The sequence below is a fragment of the Prinia subflava genome, chromosome 10 (assembly GCF_021018805.1).
Source record: "Prinia subflava isolate CZ2003 ecotype Zambia chromosome 10, Cam_Psub_1.2, whole genome shotgun sequence".
Lineage (NCBI taxonomy): Eukaryota > Metazoa > Chordata > Aves > Passeriformes > Cisticolidae > Prinia > Prinia subflava.
The window spans coordinates 11,672,133-11,687,917 of record NC_086256.1 but is presented as its reverse complement, the minus strand read 5'-3'; the positions used below and the strand labels follow the sequence as shown (position 1 = coordinate 11,687,917).

The window sequence follows — 15,785 nt, the reverse complement described above, 5'->3', positions numbered from 1 at the left end:
GTATCTAACCTTGCCCTTTCTTTTTTGCCAGGTCTTTATACCCATTTGTAAAAAAGAAAATACAGAATTCTCTTTGTACAAAAACATCAGTGGGATAGCCTGAATGCTAAAAATTTATGGGAGCTCAAGGGAAGACAAAATCACTGAAGAGAATTTCACTGAAGTCTAGAAAATAAATAGAAATCACATATGACTTAGGAGGACTCTGAGCTAAAAATATTTGGGAGCTATAATGGTATTATACACAGAGCTCTTGCCTAACCATCTGCTTATCGCGGCTGTTGGAGACAAAGTACTGACTGCAGAGACGTGTGGCTTTACTCTGTGTGAGAAAAGAGGCTTGCAGTTAATAATGTTGAGCATAATTGATTTGCATTTAAATTTAATGAGGAAGAAGTTTTGGAAGTGACTAGTCAATTAACATGCAAAGGGAATCAAGTGTCTGTGCATAGGTGACAGATATGCTCATGTGCTTAGGCAGTAAGAAGTGTGTCCCTTTTGCTCTGTAAATGTAGTGCAACATCTCTATTGCAAGAGAGCTCTACAAAGTCCTTGATAAAGTATTCAGCTGCTGGGATGGGGTAACAGAAGTAGAACGAATTTTTCACTTCATAGGCAGTGTTTCATTTTATACTTGAACAGTGAGCATAGTTTTGAAAGTAAATTGTCTCATGTAGTTGCAAAAAATTGTAAACTGAGTGTTGCAAAACAACACCCCAAAGAACAATAAGTTCAAAGCAGAATAGCTGGGTGTTCCTTATATCACAAAGTTGAATAAAGGAAGCCAGAAGAAAAGCATGTGTAGGGTAAACTGTAGTTGTATTTCAGCAGTGTGTTGACAGGTTAATGGTAGGTTTAGAGTAACAGTGTAAAGCCTTAGAAATGCTTTGAAATGCAATCCAAATCAATCAAATATGCATATTTAGCACGTTAATAAGATACCTGGAGAAGAAACAGCTGAAGCGTAGTGGTGGACTGGATGAAAAGTTGTACTCTCCCGGCTTAGTCTTTCAAGGGAATAAATCTGTGACCTTGAAAGATCAAGAAAGTGGGAATGAGACTATTTTGAATTTTTACTGTGCAAGAACTGCAAGACCTATGAGTAAGCCTACATCTAGATGAAAAATGAAAGTGGAGCAAGCCTAAAGGTTCTTTAACAGGAAAAGCAGAAACCTGTAGGAAAAGAACAAACAACTCTATACATTCTTACAGGGCAGTTACATTGGCAATTAATTAAATTTAAGGCCAAAGTGTTCAAATGAAATAAATGTTCATACTGAGAAAATAAGAGTGACTGAAAGGATGAAATTTTAAATGTAAATGTAGGCTAGACAGAACTTCCTTTGTATTTCCAGTTGGTACTGTAAGCCAGGCAGAACACAGAAATTGTGGGAAATAAAAAGCAGCATATTGTTTATTAGTGAATGTGCTGGCCTACAAAGACCTTCTGAGCACAGCAAGAGAGGAAAGCAGAATGGCAATCAAGTAAAACAAAATTACATGTGATGTGGTCATAGTTCTATTTGAATTATATATATTAGACTAGAAAAGGAAATTGGGGTACCAATGTACTGTTAAAGAAATTGTGGCCAGCGATCCTATCTGAAAGTAGTTGGGCATGAACAGTAGCAGCTATAAAAAGGTGATGTACTAGTTGAACAGGGAGCAGCCTTACAGTAAAGTTCGTGGTTTTTAAATAAAGGCCCCTATCAGCAGTAGATGTGCTGTGATTAAAAGGAAGGGGTATATGATAGTGTTCTTGTTGCAGGTTTTGTTTCCTGTGCCTGAAAACAGGACAGCAGCAAAACAGAAAGCACTATTCACTGCCCCTTTAAGAGCTTTTAAAAACCCTGGTTTTAATGCACTTAAAACACCTTCAGTACTTGCCAGTGGAAACTCCCAAGTCAGGTAGACTGAAATATGCATAACAGTCTTACTTAGCAAATGTAAATACAGCCTGAACATACAGTGAGGACATCAGGCTATGGAGGTGTATTGAAACCTCTCTGCTTAACAAGCTCCATGTCAGTCACAGAGCAGAATTTGGAAAGCATCTAAGAACAAACATTTTCAAGTGCTGATATCTGCAGTTTTGTCAGGATGCCCAGGAACTGGGAGAAAATTTGTCTGCCTTCAAGTACTTCTGGGGAGAAAGGTGCATTCTTGGTGTTGATGATGCTGACATCCAGCTCACAGAGCAGAAATTGCTCAGAAGTGCTTTGAAACACTGCAGTGGCAAAGCTGTCATGTATGGCTGAATATGGCTGTAGCAGTTGTGCTGTGCATTAGACCAAACTGCAGTGAAAATAAACAACATCCTATATGGAAGGCAGAAGGTAGGATGGGGCTTTTTACTGCAGATCACTGTTTTGAGAACTGCCACAGTATTGAGGTTCTAGCATAGAGTACAGTACTGAAACATGTCAACAGCTGTAGCACCTCAGATTCTTTATAAAATAGATGTTTCTCTGGCTGTTCACCAGATAAGTGACTTGGTGTAATAGAATTTTATCAATGTTTCAAAGCCAGTTGTAATAGAGTCACATGAGCATTTCAAAGAGCCGGGGCTCTTAAAAATAACTGCCAGTCAAAAAATGACATAAGGCAAGTCATTTACAATTGGACATAGTGATCTTAAGGGTGTTTTCCAGCCTAAACGAGTCTGTGATTCTATGGTAGCAGGCTACTACTGTGTTTAAATTCAAGTCTAAAGCATACTTGGCTCACAAGCTTGTCCACTGGTTTGCCAAGCCCCTTGCATGTGAGAACTCGTCCGTGTGATGTGGTGACGGGTGCTGTGATTATACACACAGGATCAGCTGGGGTGCCAAGGGATGCCTGTAATTCTGAGAGCATGAAAATGCACTGGGTGAGAAGACACAGCATGGCCTCAGCTGTGACAAACTGCATTTTTTTTTTTTCATGGATTTTGGGATAGTTCTGCATGCCCTCCCTGCCCCCAGTCTGTCCAGAATACGTTTTAAGCATTTGGAGTGTGATTTAGATCAACTGTTCAGGTGTCCCTCTATTTGTTTACTACTGTGAGAGTAATATTTGAATCCTTAGGCCACCTTGGCAACCCTTCTAAATTTAGCTGAAAGTAAACATCTCAGAAGTGTGGAGAGCTTGCAGCTTTCACAAAAATTGTAGCCCCCTTTTTACGGGGGATAGAGCCCAGTAGTTACTTCCTCTACATGGTTTGCAAGCAGTCGAGTCAGTGCATGCATGGGTTGGAATTTGCCTCACCTTCCTTGAGGTTTGGAGATGGCCAGAGGGAGGAACATGAAAATTTTCAGAAAATTGGAGGTGTGATGGGATGTGTGGCAGAATGGTGCCACGTTTAGGACTACAAAACCAGCCCATTGCTGATCTGCTTATAGAATAATGTGTATCCCCTAGATAGGGGGAAAAGCCTAGATTGAGGCAAAAGCATTATCAGGTGGAAAATAAGTGGTTAAAACAGTTTTCATGATTGTAGATAGCTGGAAAAACAGCCTTTTCACTTTCTGTTTCTTTGGGGGGGTGAGGGCATATTTAAAAATACGAAGAAAAATTTAGAACAAAAACATTTTCATTCTGAAACAACATTGCAAGTGCTTTACAGGAACTGTTGCACGCCTCACGTGTCCCTTTTCCAAACTCTGGATTTGTATTTGCCTCAGTATAATGCAGGAGCCCTTCAAAGCACAGCCCACACAGAGCACCTGGCTGTGGGTGTGTGGTGCTGCTCTGAGTTGTACATCAGCCTTGTGAGCCTTGTGGAGCTGATGCTGTAATTTTGCATATAAAAAGCTGTATTAATTGTTGCATTTCAAATTCATGCCCTTGACTTAAAATCATCTAGGATAAAAATATGTTCTGGACAGTATTTCATACAACAGGCACTTTACAGTGTAGTTCTCAAGGTAGCATGTTCGTAGTCACTGCTCCAAAAGTAAATCAGAGAGAGTAGTAATTTCCAGTGTAATATTCTACAAAAATGAGCAAACTGATTTATCCTGAGGCTTTTAAGAAAAAGTAAAGAAGCACTGATTTTATCCATCAAGTTCCTTTTCATCTGTAAACTGCTAGCAGGATTATTAATTCTTGATGAACTCTTACAATTGCAGCTTACCTGTGGGGAAAAACAATGTCTTTTTATGCTAGGTATTTTGTGTATATTGTAATAATAACTTCTTCAGGGAATAAATAATAGTTTTTCTACTTATATTAAACTCTGTTCTGTGTTTAAAAGATTAAATACAATTGGAGTCTTCTAGAATAACAGTTTGATAAATGGTTACTGTAATTAAGTTAGTGTAATTAATTTTATAATGAGCTTTTCAAGAACCTGTGTGATTTAATGTATCTCAAAGATGTTAGTCACGTGTTTTGGTAATCCTGCACACGAGATACTCTTTGGATAACAGAACAGCTAATTAGCAATTGAATGGAAAAGGCATATTATAATTTAGAGTGGGACTTTCACCTAGGATGGTAAAGTCATTGAGTAGGTGTGATGATAAGGATATAGAGGGCTGGCCAATAACTGAGGCTAAGCATAATTTTTTTAACTGGGACATGGAAGTTATTTACATAGTCTGGCTTTAATTTTCTTGATAAGTTAATTGTATCAGACAGCAGTGACTTTATTGACTAAATATTAGTCAGTAAAGTAGGTTCAGTAAGGATGTTTACTTAAGGCTACTGTCTTTATTCAGGACAAGTGCAAATTGTATTAAGTGATCGTTTTTTGCATTTTTCTGTTAAGATGACATGCTAAAGATGAACACAGCAGGTGATGCGTTGAAGTGTGGAATGTGGTTTCTTGTCCAGGGGGCTGTGATTTATCACCTTACAAAGTTCACACCTTCATCTTTTGTTGTGGCCGTGTGATCCCATGCTTGTGCTTCAGCACATTGGCCTTTAGTATGACCCACAGGAAAATTGATTCATCTGGAGCCATCTGAAAAGAAAAGAAGAAAAGATGATATTTTCAATCCTGACCCATTTGTAGATTTATTTCAGAGTATAGATCCACAATAGTTGTGTTGACAGAGTTGTCCCAGGTATTTGAGACCGAGAGGTGGGTGAGTGCTATGTGATGTGTGTAGGTGAGTTGGGACTAGGTAAAATCACAGAGTCTGCCTGTTCCTTCCAGTTATTTCCAGTTCCAGTCTTCCTTTTTCACAGTTGTGATCTTTCTGTCTTCTAGCAGTTCCTCAGGATTTCCAGTCTGTCTCTTTCTCCAGTCAGCATCCACTCATTTTGCCAATGTAGCTGCTCTCCTTACCTGTGCATTCACATTTAACACTCCCCTCATCCTGCCTTCATCACAGCTCCACCAGGATTTTTGTTCTCAGACAAATTGGGATTCTATGCTGAATCCCAATTTCTGGCTCCAAAATATGGAGGAAGAAAACCTTCTTGAAGAAACAGTCAGATATGTCTTTAGCAGCAAGAAGGGTTTAAAATAATTTCCATATTTGTGCACAGAAATGAGTAATTATTTTGACTGAGAATTCAGGAGAGAGACAGCAGGGTGGGAATATCAGTCTGAGACAGATGCTTCAATGTGTAATTTCAGCACAAACTCTAATTTGGCCAAGATACAAGAATCTGAAAGCAGTTTAAGTGTTTCAGGCTTTAAAGAGAAGAAATTTGATATAGTGGTTGCTTTTCTAGAGTTCTGCTGTAAAGTCACACTTGTATAATTCATATTTCATTTTATGTGAAGTAATTTTGCAATCTGATCCTGGAATGTCTGGCTGGAAGAGGAGTGGTGCCTGTATCACACCCATCCTCCCAGTAAGTTTTCTCATGTAGGTAGCCCAGAATGAGAAATAGCAGTGGTGCCAGCAGTTTTGCTAGCACTGCTGAGTGAAGGGGTGCAAAGGAGCAGATGTACATTGCTGCTCATTGCCATACAACCTTCTGGTTTGACCTCTTTCGTGGCTTTAGAGAAAGAGCAAGACAGTGTTAGGAGGAGGCTGAGCTTTTCTTTGTTTTCATACATCCTATTATTTGAGTACCAATTCATTTTCCCTGTCCATTACTTTTTTTTGATTCCAGAAAGAAGTTGAAATAGCTTTCCACAAGAAGATTCTTTGTAAAGAATTTTTTTCCGCTTATGTAAGACTAGGTTTGTCTAGCCTAGTGAACCCATTTCTTTTAAAGAAGAAAAATAGCATATTGAGCTATCCATTCTGGTTCTTTGCAGTTTTAGTTTTGAGTAAAACACTTCCCTTGCTAATTTGCTTGCTTTTAAAATCCGTTGACAAATTTTTTATACTATTCTATTTTTTTAAACTTTATTTAATCTTACTAGCCTTTTATGTGTAAGATTAATATAAGTAGTCCCACTCTGACAGACTATATTTTGACCATATGTAATAGAATCTTTCTGTGTCAGAGGCAGCTGAAATCTCAGAATAACTCTAGTAGCATTTATTAATTTCTATTGCATTTAAGCTTTTGTTATAGCTTTAAGCTGCGTATTGTTGCATATTATTTCAAGTAAGGTCTTCATAATGTCTTTTGGTGAAGGTTATTTCTATCATTTGAAAGAACTGCTTGTTTTGATGTAATGTAGAATCAGAAGAATAAAATGCTGTTTCCAGAAAACTGATTTCTTGCTAATGTAGTTCTGTGAAACTCAATATGTGTGGGAAGAGATGCTGGCATACTGTAGATGTGATAGACTGCTGAATATAATTTGTTAAATGAAATTCATCCCTAATTTAGTAATACTACTTTGTTAGGAAGTGATGTATTTTGTATGTGAAGATAATCTAAAATCTTGGTAATCTGGTGTCTGTGCAGATTCTCATCTTTTCAGAGGTGCTAATTTTTTTGTCTTGGGGAAATACTTCTCTAAGGGATTAGATTCCATTTGGATAAATAGCTGCTGCTTTCAATTTTTTAAAATGTACTGTTATAAGTAACATTCCATTGCTCTGCAGAGAATTTAAGAACTGCTATTTTTTAATACCACAGAGCTCCACCAGTTTTATTTATTACTTTGGGCAATTATGTATGTGTGTCACATTTGCTCTTGTAAATGGTAACTTTGCCAATAGCAGATATTGTCGCTGAAGTAATTTGGGGATTTACTGAAATATGGTAGTAGAGAGTGCTCCTGCTATCAGATATCTACAAATGCCATATCTAAACACTAGGAAAATTTTGAATCTTTATCACTGTAGTGTTATCACTGAGCAGGCTGATTGTTAGATGAGACTCAGAAGAACAAGAAGAGAACGGATTATTTCTCTTCAATATGCAAATGATTCATTATACTCTAGATCAGATGAACACACTATTCTATTTTCTAGGGTTGAATTGTGGAAGACTTTAGGTATTGCCCATTTTCATCAAATAGTGGCATCAAACAACTATTGGAGACTTCCCTTGAAAGTCTGCTCTCTCCCACCCCCAGTACGCAATTATTTTTTGATTTGTTTAATGTTGTATGTAATGTTAATTTATCCATCTCAAGTTCTATATATATATAATTCCAGCACAGTTATAGTAGAGGCATCTGTTGCTTTGCTGATTTCAGGTCTGGTACACACTCGGTATGTTCAGGTATTGACTGCTTCTTTTCACTCTCTTTTCTAGCTTAGGGCCACATGGAACATACTTGGAACTGCATCGATGTTTGTGAATTCCTTTAACAATTGGGCTTGTATTTGACTCTCAGATAGACAGTACCAGCATAATCCAGAAAAAAAAAATGGGTTATTCTGCCTATTTAGGAAGGAGTTTCCTCATTCTGCTGTCTTTAACTGTTGGTTTTCATCTCTATGTAAAGTTGTTCCCTTTGTTGCTAGAAGTTTTCATGCACACCGTTCAGCATTCAGTAACTTTACAAAATAGGCTTGTGGTTAAGGTAAATAAAAATGCTGCCATGATGCAAATATGGTGTGCATTGGTAGAGTCTCTCTTACTCATTAAAGCTGAGTAAGTTTAAGGGTTCTTAAATGCAAAAATGCATACCCAGAAATGCATCCTGTGTTGTCATGAAATGCTTGATTGTATGTAAGATGCACAGACCGTTTCTGCAAGCAGTTGAACTTGAGTCTCACTCTGAAGATGGTCCATGCTGATTAATGTGTGACCATTTCCTGGATGGTTTTGACAGCAACATTTGCTCACTGGCTTCTTACACAAGTCCTTCTCCACAGGAGACTAATTCAGAGTCCCTTACTTATTTCAGAGCTCTGTCTGCATTACACTATTTAACCTGTAACTTCTTCATTTTTAGTGGGCTCTGCAGACTGCAGTGTGTTGTTTCTTAGCTGATTATCACTCTTCAAACATTTAGTTGTTATTGCAGTATTCCAATGTTCTTTCTTAAACGTTGATGTGGTTCCCTGAAGAAAGGCTTTCAGACCTAAATGCTTATTTAGTTTCCCTTGCACACCTTTTTCCAACTGATAAATAGCTTCTAAAATGAGTGGTGTCCAAAACATTAAATTACTCTTCCACTGAATTTCTCTGCCACAGAAGATGTGGTTGTTCTAAGTGAAAAATGTCATTATAATTGGTTCTGCAATGTAAAGGAACAATAGTTAATTTTCAAGACAGTTTTTCCAAGGAAACTTCAGGGAAAAAATATATAATTGTTTGCTTGTTAATCCCTTGTGAATGTTGTTTTCTAGGTTTTAAGCATAATTAAGGTGCCCTCATTTCACTGTATCCTGATTAAAGTTTAGTATTTTTTAAAAATTATTTCCTCCTCCATCCATGCAGACTGCTACCAGACAAAAAATTCTGACTAAGCAAAACTTTTTTTACCCACCTTGGTTTCTTCTCTTTGATAAATACACAATTTTTTCCTGTGTCTAAAATGCTTCAGCTGTCCCCAAAGGCAAATAGCTACAGCAGGGGTTGTGTCTTTCCTACTGTGAGTAAAATAGAGTTGGTTTCGGCAAAAGAAAATCTGAGAGATGAGGTGTACAAATCAGACAAAATACTGACATTACTATCCCAGCCATTCCTGAAACAACTTTGTCATATGTTCTTTACTTAGGACTAGTAAAGTAATTAAAAATTATGAGATTAGGCCACCTTCTGATTGGCTCACTGTTAGATTTTGTTTAAATGTTTTGTTTAAATGTATTTTGTATTTTTACCAAAGTTCCTGAGCTAGTATTTTTACTGGGTATGTTGTTCTTTTGCAAAAATTGGTCAAACTGTGTCGTACTTTTGGTGTCTCCAGATGCATCAATTAAAGGAATCTTTAGGAAGGGCAACAATATGGATTAAGAGTAGCATTCATTTTCAAGTGGTTGTCTTTCCCTTCTTGTTCTCCCGTTCTTTGTTTTATTGTGATGATAGTTCTCTGCTGTTTGTTAAATTGAGAAATCCCACTGAATAAATGAAACCTGATTTGATTTAGTTATCTATGTAATAGGATTTATGATACTTTGAGAAGCATCACTGTAGAAACATCTTCTGTTACTGAATTTCACTGCAATTAGACATAATTAATCTCTTCTCCTCTTAGGCAGCTCAGTTTGTGTTTTGAATTGGCAACTTAATGGTGAATTAATTTTCTGTTCTTACCAGTATGAAATCCTAACTAGGTTGAAAGTAAAGATAATTTCCAGTAATCTAAACGTAAAAACTGTGTAGAATGAAGAATATGGAGGAACCTGTCAGCTTGTGCTTTAGATCATGAGGTTTAGATCATTCATCAAGATGCAAATAAGGTCACTTGTATGCAGTCAGTAGAATATGAAGAAAGCTTCAATAACCACTATTCTTTAGTGAATTATGGTGCCTTCCTAGTACTAGATGTTCTTAAATTGAATGTGACTGCTGGTGTGTTTTTTCAAGCAGTGACTTGGTCCTTGGCACAGATGCCCAAACTGGAGATGACTGAAAGCATTGTGTGACTTTTGGATCTATAGATGTATTGTATAGAGGAAGACTATTCAGGGGTTTGGAGACAGTATGAGTTTAGAGGTCTGCTCAGTTAATTAAAATGAAACAGCATTTTTCACTGTGTATCTAATTAAAAGATACATTTGACAGTGCATTTCATAATTCATTAGTTGTAGTAATACCTTTCACTACTTGTTTTCTCATGTCTCTTCAAATGCCTTCTGAAATTTGAACACTCTAACACAACAACACAACTCCGGTGGATTCATTTGCTTGCACATTGTGTGATACAGTGAATCACTTAGAAACTACCAAGGAAGATGTTTTACATTTGAAACCTAAATCATCATTTCACATACTTAATTACTTTAAAGAATATTGATTTTTCTTTCAGTAGGACACTTCTGAAATTGATAATTTCTTCTTTTAAAAGCTGTTACTCTTTGTATGTCCTGTTGCATTTTTATTCATTTTTCAGTGTCGTAATTTAAATGTTTTATTGATATCTTTGTCTTTCTCTCAACAGTTTTGAAAATCTGGTTAATGTGATGGCATAAACTAGTAAAGCATTTGGATTATGTGATGGATATCAGCAATGGTGATTAATACTGTTTGAGTGGTACAGTAAGAGTCTGCTGTATGAAATGCCAGAAGTTTACATTTCTCCTAGTTTTGCAATGGTAAGTTTTTTTACATTTGTACTAAGGAAATAACTTTTTATCCTGTCAAGTAAGGTGTATTTAGAAAGTACCATATCAGCAAATCAGTAAAGATTACTCTCTTACGTACCATTTTTAGCGTCTGTTGTGCTCAGCAGTAATTGCTAACCAAAGTATACATTTGAATTTGGTTTAGGTTATTTTATTGGTATTGATTTGAAATGTCAGTTATTCACCCCTAATGTGTGCTAGCTTCAAATAGAACAACCTAGGGGAAATAGAATATGTAAATAAACCCTGTTTCTCATGTTTGGGTTCAACCCCAAATGAGATCACTCTCCAGATGGTATTGAGCTTGTGTGCAAAGAGGGAGAATATGCAGGCAAGTTTATCCATGTGGAAAATAGGTGTAAAAACCATTATAGAAAGCACATAATGTTTTGCTCTATTCAATCAGCTGCAGATGTTTGACCATTTACTGCTTGACATATTATTTATATTTTCTCTTAAGGCTGAGTGTGTTGAAGAGCTCACACTAACTTAATTTTTAAGTGGACAGCGCTGCAGCATCTCTATAGATGTATTTTCAGGAATACAAGCAGTGCACCTCTCCAGGCATTCATCTAAGGCAGCAGGAATAGCAGAAATAGCTAACAAGCAGGAGGGTTATAGCAGCACAAATAAATTGTGGTTTTGAGAACATTTGAAATTTTCACTTTATAATTGTCTTTTTCTTCATTGCACAAAATGATGTGCTGTCATACACAGCTGTGTATAGAGCTGTACCACATGTACACAAAGTTATGTGCTTTTTTCTACAGTTTTGTCCAGAACTACACCAAGCAATACTGTTAGGATGCATTGCTTTCCTTAAGAAATACTGCTTGCATTGTACATTCCTAAACACACAATACAGTAAATATGGGTAATTGTTAAACAGAATTGTGTTGGGTGAGAGTGTACTTGTCTTGTCCCATTGTCTTTTCTGTTCTAGGACCATCTGACACTTAAATAGTAAATTTGGGAGAATTTATGAATTTATGTTCTTTTTTTCCCCTTCTTTGCTGAAAATGGAAACACCTCTTGAAACAGTTTTCTCCATTTGTTCTTTTCAGCATTTCTAAGTAAAGTGTGAAAGGTTTGACTCCGTATTTAAAATTTGTAGTCTTCACATCATATGACAGTTGAATGGGTTTGTATAATCTGGAATTTAGCTAGATGGGAAAGGGAAGGTGTGCCATTATGAACTAATATTAATCTCTTCATTAGCAAGGTGATTATGACAGATCTGTGGTGATATGGGGGTTGACACATTAAATTTTTAAAGATAAAATGGATAGAAGGGTAAGACTGAACTGAGTTCTCTTAAAAATTATTTTGAGATACTGGGCAGGTCAAGTGCTCTTGTCCTAGGGTGACTCCTACATTTCACCCTGCAGTGTGAAATACGGGCAGTCTGAAATGGGATGTTTTAAACTTATCTTTGAGTCTGAATTTACTTAAATCTGATGCGAGTGATGATTCATCTCACCAGCTGGGTGGGAAACAGCCTTCCAATACCTCAGAGGAGATTCCTGATAGAGCCAGACTTTTGTTGTCATAGGTGATACAGAAGTAGAAGAGGCCCCATCTCGGTATAAGAAAAAATATTTTTGCTTTAAGGAGTGGAACAGGTTGCCCAGAGAAGTTGTGGAATATCTGTACCCTGGTTTTTTTTTCAAGACCCAGCTGGATAATGTTCCATGTAACTAAATCTGAATTTAGGCCTCATGTTCGTTTGAATGGGAGGTTGGATAGGATTGCCTCCCAAAGGTTTTTCCAGCTGGAATGATTTTATGATTCTGATTCAGAAATTTTATTTCATTTTTACTAATACTAACTGTAAGTATTTTTTAGCAGTGTACTTTATTTTATTCCCTGCTAAATAAGAATTGCAGTTCTTTTTTGTTATTTACGAGAGATTTGTTTTTTCTTTAAGCAACAACTGAGTAAGCAAATGCAATTTTAATGGTTTACTTCTTAGCCTGTGAAACCATGTAACTGGAAACTGTGGGATATTAGGAATGCAATCTCATACCTTTTACTTGAACAGACAAATTTAAATAATAATACCAATACATTATAACATATGTACAATACATAAAAACAGTGTATTTTAATAACTAGAGCCTAACTGGGACATTCCAGCCTTACATAAGGCATAACTATGAGCAACACTCGCACAAGTACTAAAGCCAGAACAACCACAAATACCAAGTCAGCTACTTTGTAGCCGAGACGGAAAAATTCAATGCACTAAAGAAATACCACGGAAAGAAGCAGTGTGAATACATTGCAAGGGCTTGTTCAGTTTTACATTGGTACATTTGTGACAATACATTCTTCAGAATTGCTGTATGTCTAGGTGTTTTTAAAATATTTTCTCTGACCGTTTTGTTTGCATTTTTTCTGAAGGTTTCCCAGTGAGTGGATCATGATGAACATACTATAGGGACTCGCCATAGTATGGCTGCTTCTCGATCTACTCGTGTGACAAGATCTACAGTGGGTTTAAATGGTTTGGATGAAAATTTTTGTGGTAGAACATTAAGGAACCGTAGTATCGCTCATCCGGAGGAAGTCTCACCCCATCCTCAGATCCGATCCAGGTCACCAAAGAAGAGGCCAGAGTCTGTGCAAACTCAGAAGGGCAGCAACGGGGGCAGAGCTACTGATTTGAAACAGCAGAGTGCTCGGGAGTCATGGGTGAGCCCTAGAAAGAGAGGGCTGTCCACTTCGGAGAAGGATAATGGTGATAAGCAAACTGTAGAAAATAGTGAAAAAAAACAAGCAGAACCCGTTTCACCTGTTTTGAAAAGAATTAAACGCTGTCTACGCTCAGAGGCACCCAACAGTTCTGAAGAAGACTTGCCCACTAAGGCAGAGAAGGAGTCATTGGAGCATAAAAGCTTAGTGTCGGACAATGATGCAGCCTCCACGGGAACTAAGCGAGCTTGTCGATGTCTTATATTGGATGATTGTGAGAAAAGGGAAGTTAAAAAGGTGAATGTGTGTGCAGAAGGGTTTAATAATTCTGCAGTAGTTGAAGAGGTTGCAGGTTATCAGACTGTCAATGGAGTTGCTGAGAGAGACTCAAATTCTCTTAACTGTGATGACTGTCAGCTTGACGGGAACGCTAAGCAAAACAGTGCTGGTTCCTGTACGCCCAAGGACAAAACAGTAGCAGAAAATGGAAACTCGTTAGCCCATTCTTCGTTGTTGCTTAATAGCAGCAAAGAGGACAGTGTTGTAGACCATTATGTGCCTTGCACAAACTCTCAAGAACAGGTAAAGTTAGAGGACCACAAACCAATAAACGACTGCTTGCCTGAGGAGCATGCTAATCAGGCATTTGAGCCAGCTGCAGGGTCCTTTTCTGAAACCCAGTCGTCTTTGTTAAGGGATTCGGAGGAGGAGGTGGATGTTGTAGGAGATAGCAGTGCCTCTAAGGAACAGTGTGCTGAAAACACCAACAGCAACCTGAATACTCACCACGACAGTGCATCAATCTCAGGTGAACCTGAACCACATTCTTCGGTGCTGAACTGTGTTTCAGCTCAGATGACAAATGTGTTGGAACTTCAAGAACACAGATACACCTTGAGAACTTCACCACGAAGGGCTGCCCCTGCCAGAAGCAGCCCTACTAAAAATATCTCTCCTTGCAGAGAAAACGGACAGGTTGAGGAAAATAATCTTAGTCCTACTGAAAAGAATGTACCTATAGGTATTAATAATATCAATGAATCTCCCAAAAAGTCTGAAGAAATCAAACAGAATGAAAAAGAGAGAAATAGTAATACGGGAGATCATGGGAGTGATGGACTAAGAAAGCCACTTTCTGAGTCTAGGCATGTTGCTGGATATGTACCACCTGCCAAAGAGAGTGCCAACATCCACACTGCAGAGGAGGATGAGGAAGAGCCTGATGTGTATTACTTTGAATCAGATCATGTGGCATTGAAACACAACAAAGAGTATGTGTAACTATGGTAACCATGAATTCTGCTTTTGTTTCTTACCAAAAAAGATATTATTATTACCAAAATTAAGTATTTACTGTACTTCCACAAAATTTTAAGTGCTTTATAATTTTCATTCTCTTCGGTCTTCATTTTTCTTGTTTCTACCTCAAACAAAATTAAACTCTACTTAATATGCAGTATGGTACAGCAATGTGGTTTATACATTTCTAGCAATCAGGATTCTTGAGTCAGAACTTGGTTTTTTTGAGTTTCTTTGAATTTTTGTTTCTTTAAAAATGCATCTGTTATTTATTTTCCCTTAAAAACTAGCTGGAAGGAAAACCAAAGGAATTATAACCTTTAATTAGATTTCAGTAATTTATCAGTATATCCAATGGACACTGCAGATACAGCTTATACAATTATCATTCTGCTGTACATAAAAGTTAAAGTTAGATACTTTTTGCAGAGTGTCATGGGAAAGAACTCAGCATTATTGTGTTCAGGAAGATGAATTGATCAAATGCATCAACTTTCTCCACAGTAAATTATGTCTACATTGCTATTTATATTAATTACATGTAAATATAGTAGTATTGTTACTACTATTACTGTTCTCTGAGTTGTTTCTATGTTTATCATCTGAATGTGTGTAAGTAGAACTGTGGTAACGATATCTTGTCATAAATGTGCAAGAGATTTTTAAAACAAAAGCACAATTCACTGAAGGAAGTTTACATAGAGAAAATTTGTCTTCAAGTTGATCAGGACACTGTTTTTTATTTCAGTCTTTGTAATGCTGTTTTGACTCCTGTGTTTTGCTGTTTAATAGATGTTCTGTATTTTGTTGTGAGTTCAGAAAGGCCAAGTGCAGATGAACTTTAGTTTGCTTCATATGGAGGGTTGAAGCACTGGTACTAGTTCAGTTTAGTCCAGTACGACTGGATTTTGATATTAGGGTTGCATTGTTTATAAGGTGAAATTTTGTTCAGTATTGGACATGAAAAAAATCATCAAAATCAGAAAATTTTGAATTCAGACACAGGTTAGACAAACTATGATTTCAAAATAATGATCAAATATTTGCATCTTCAGCCATCAATCCAAAGTGGACACTTTTCCCAGTAGATAGAAAGAAAACTACAAATGGGGAAAATGGACTGTTGTCTTTGGGCTCTCTTAGGGTGATTTTGGATCTGTATGTAACAGGACTTCATCTGATGTTAGTACACAGATTCATTAGTAATGTGGT

The 15,785-nt window shown here is 37.1% G+C and overlaps 1 protein-coding gene across 3 annotated transcripts in view; it reads left to right on the top strand.

Annotated features, from left to right (window-relative positions):
• The window catches only part of ZZZ3 (zinc finger ZZ-type containing 3), a 57,115-nt gene that overhangs the window by 14,023 nt on the left and 27,307 nt on the right, over nucleotides 1-15,785 (top strand). For all 3 annotated transcript variants that reach the window (XM_063407314.1, XM_063407312.1, XM_063407313.1), the window contains exons 2-3: nucleotides 10,397-10,550; nucleotides 12,984-14,545. In XM_063407314.1, the coding sequence (XP_063263384.1) occupies nucleotides 13,035-14,545 (1,511 nt within the window). In that variant the 5' untranslated portion in view covers nucleotides 10,397-10,550; nucleotides 12,984-13,034. The remainder of the gene's footprint in view (nucleotides 1-10,396; nucleotides 10,551-12,983; nucleotides 14,546-15,785) is intronic.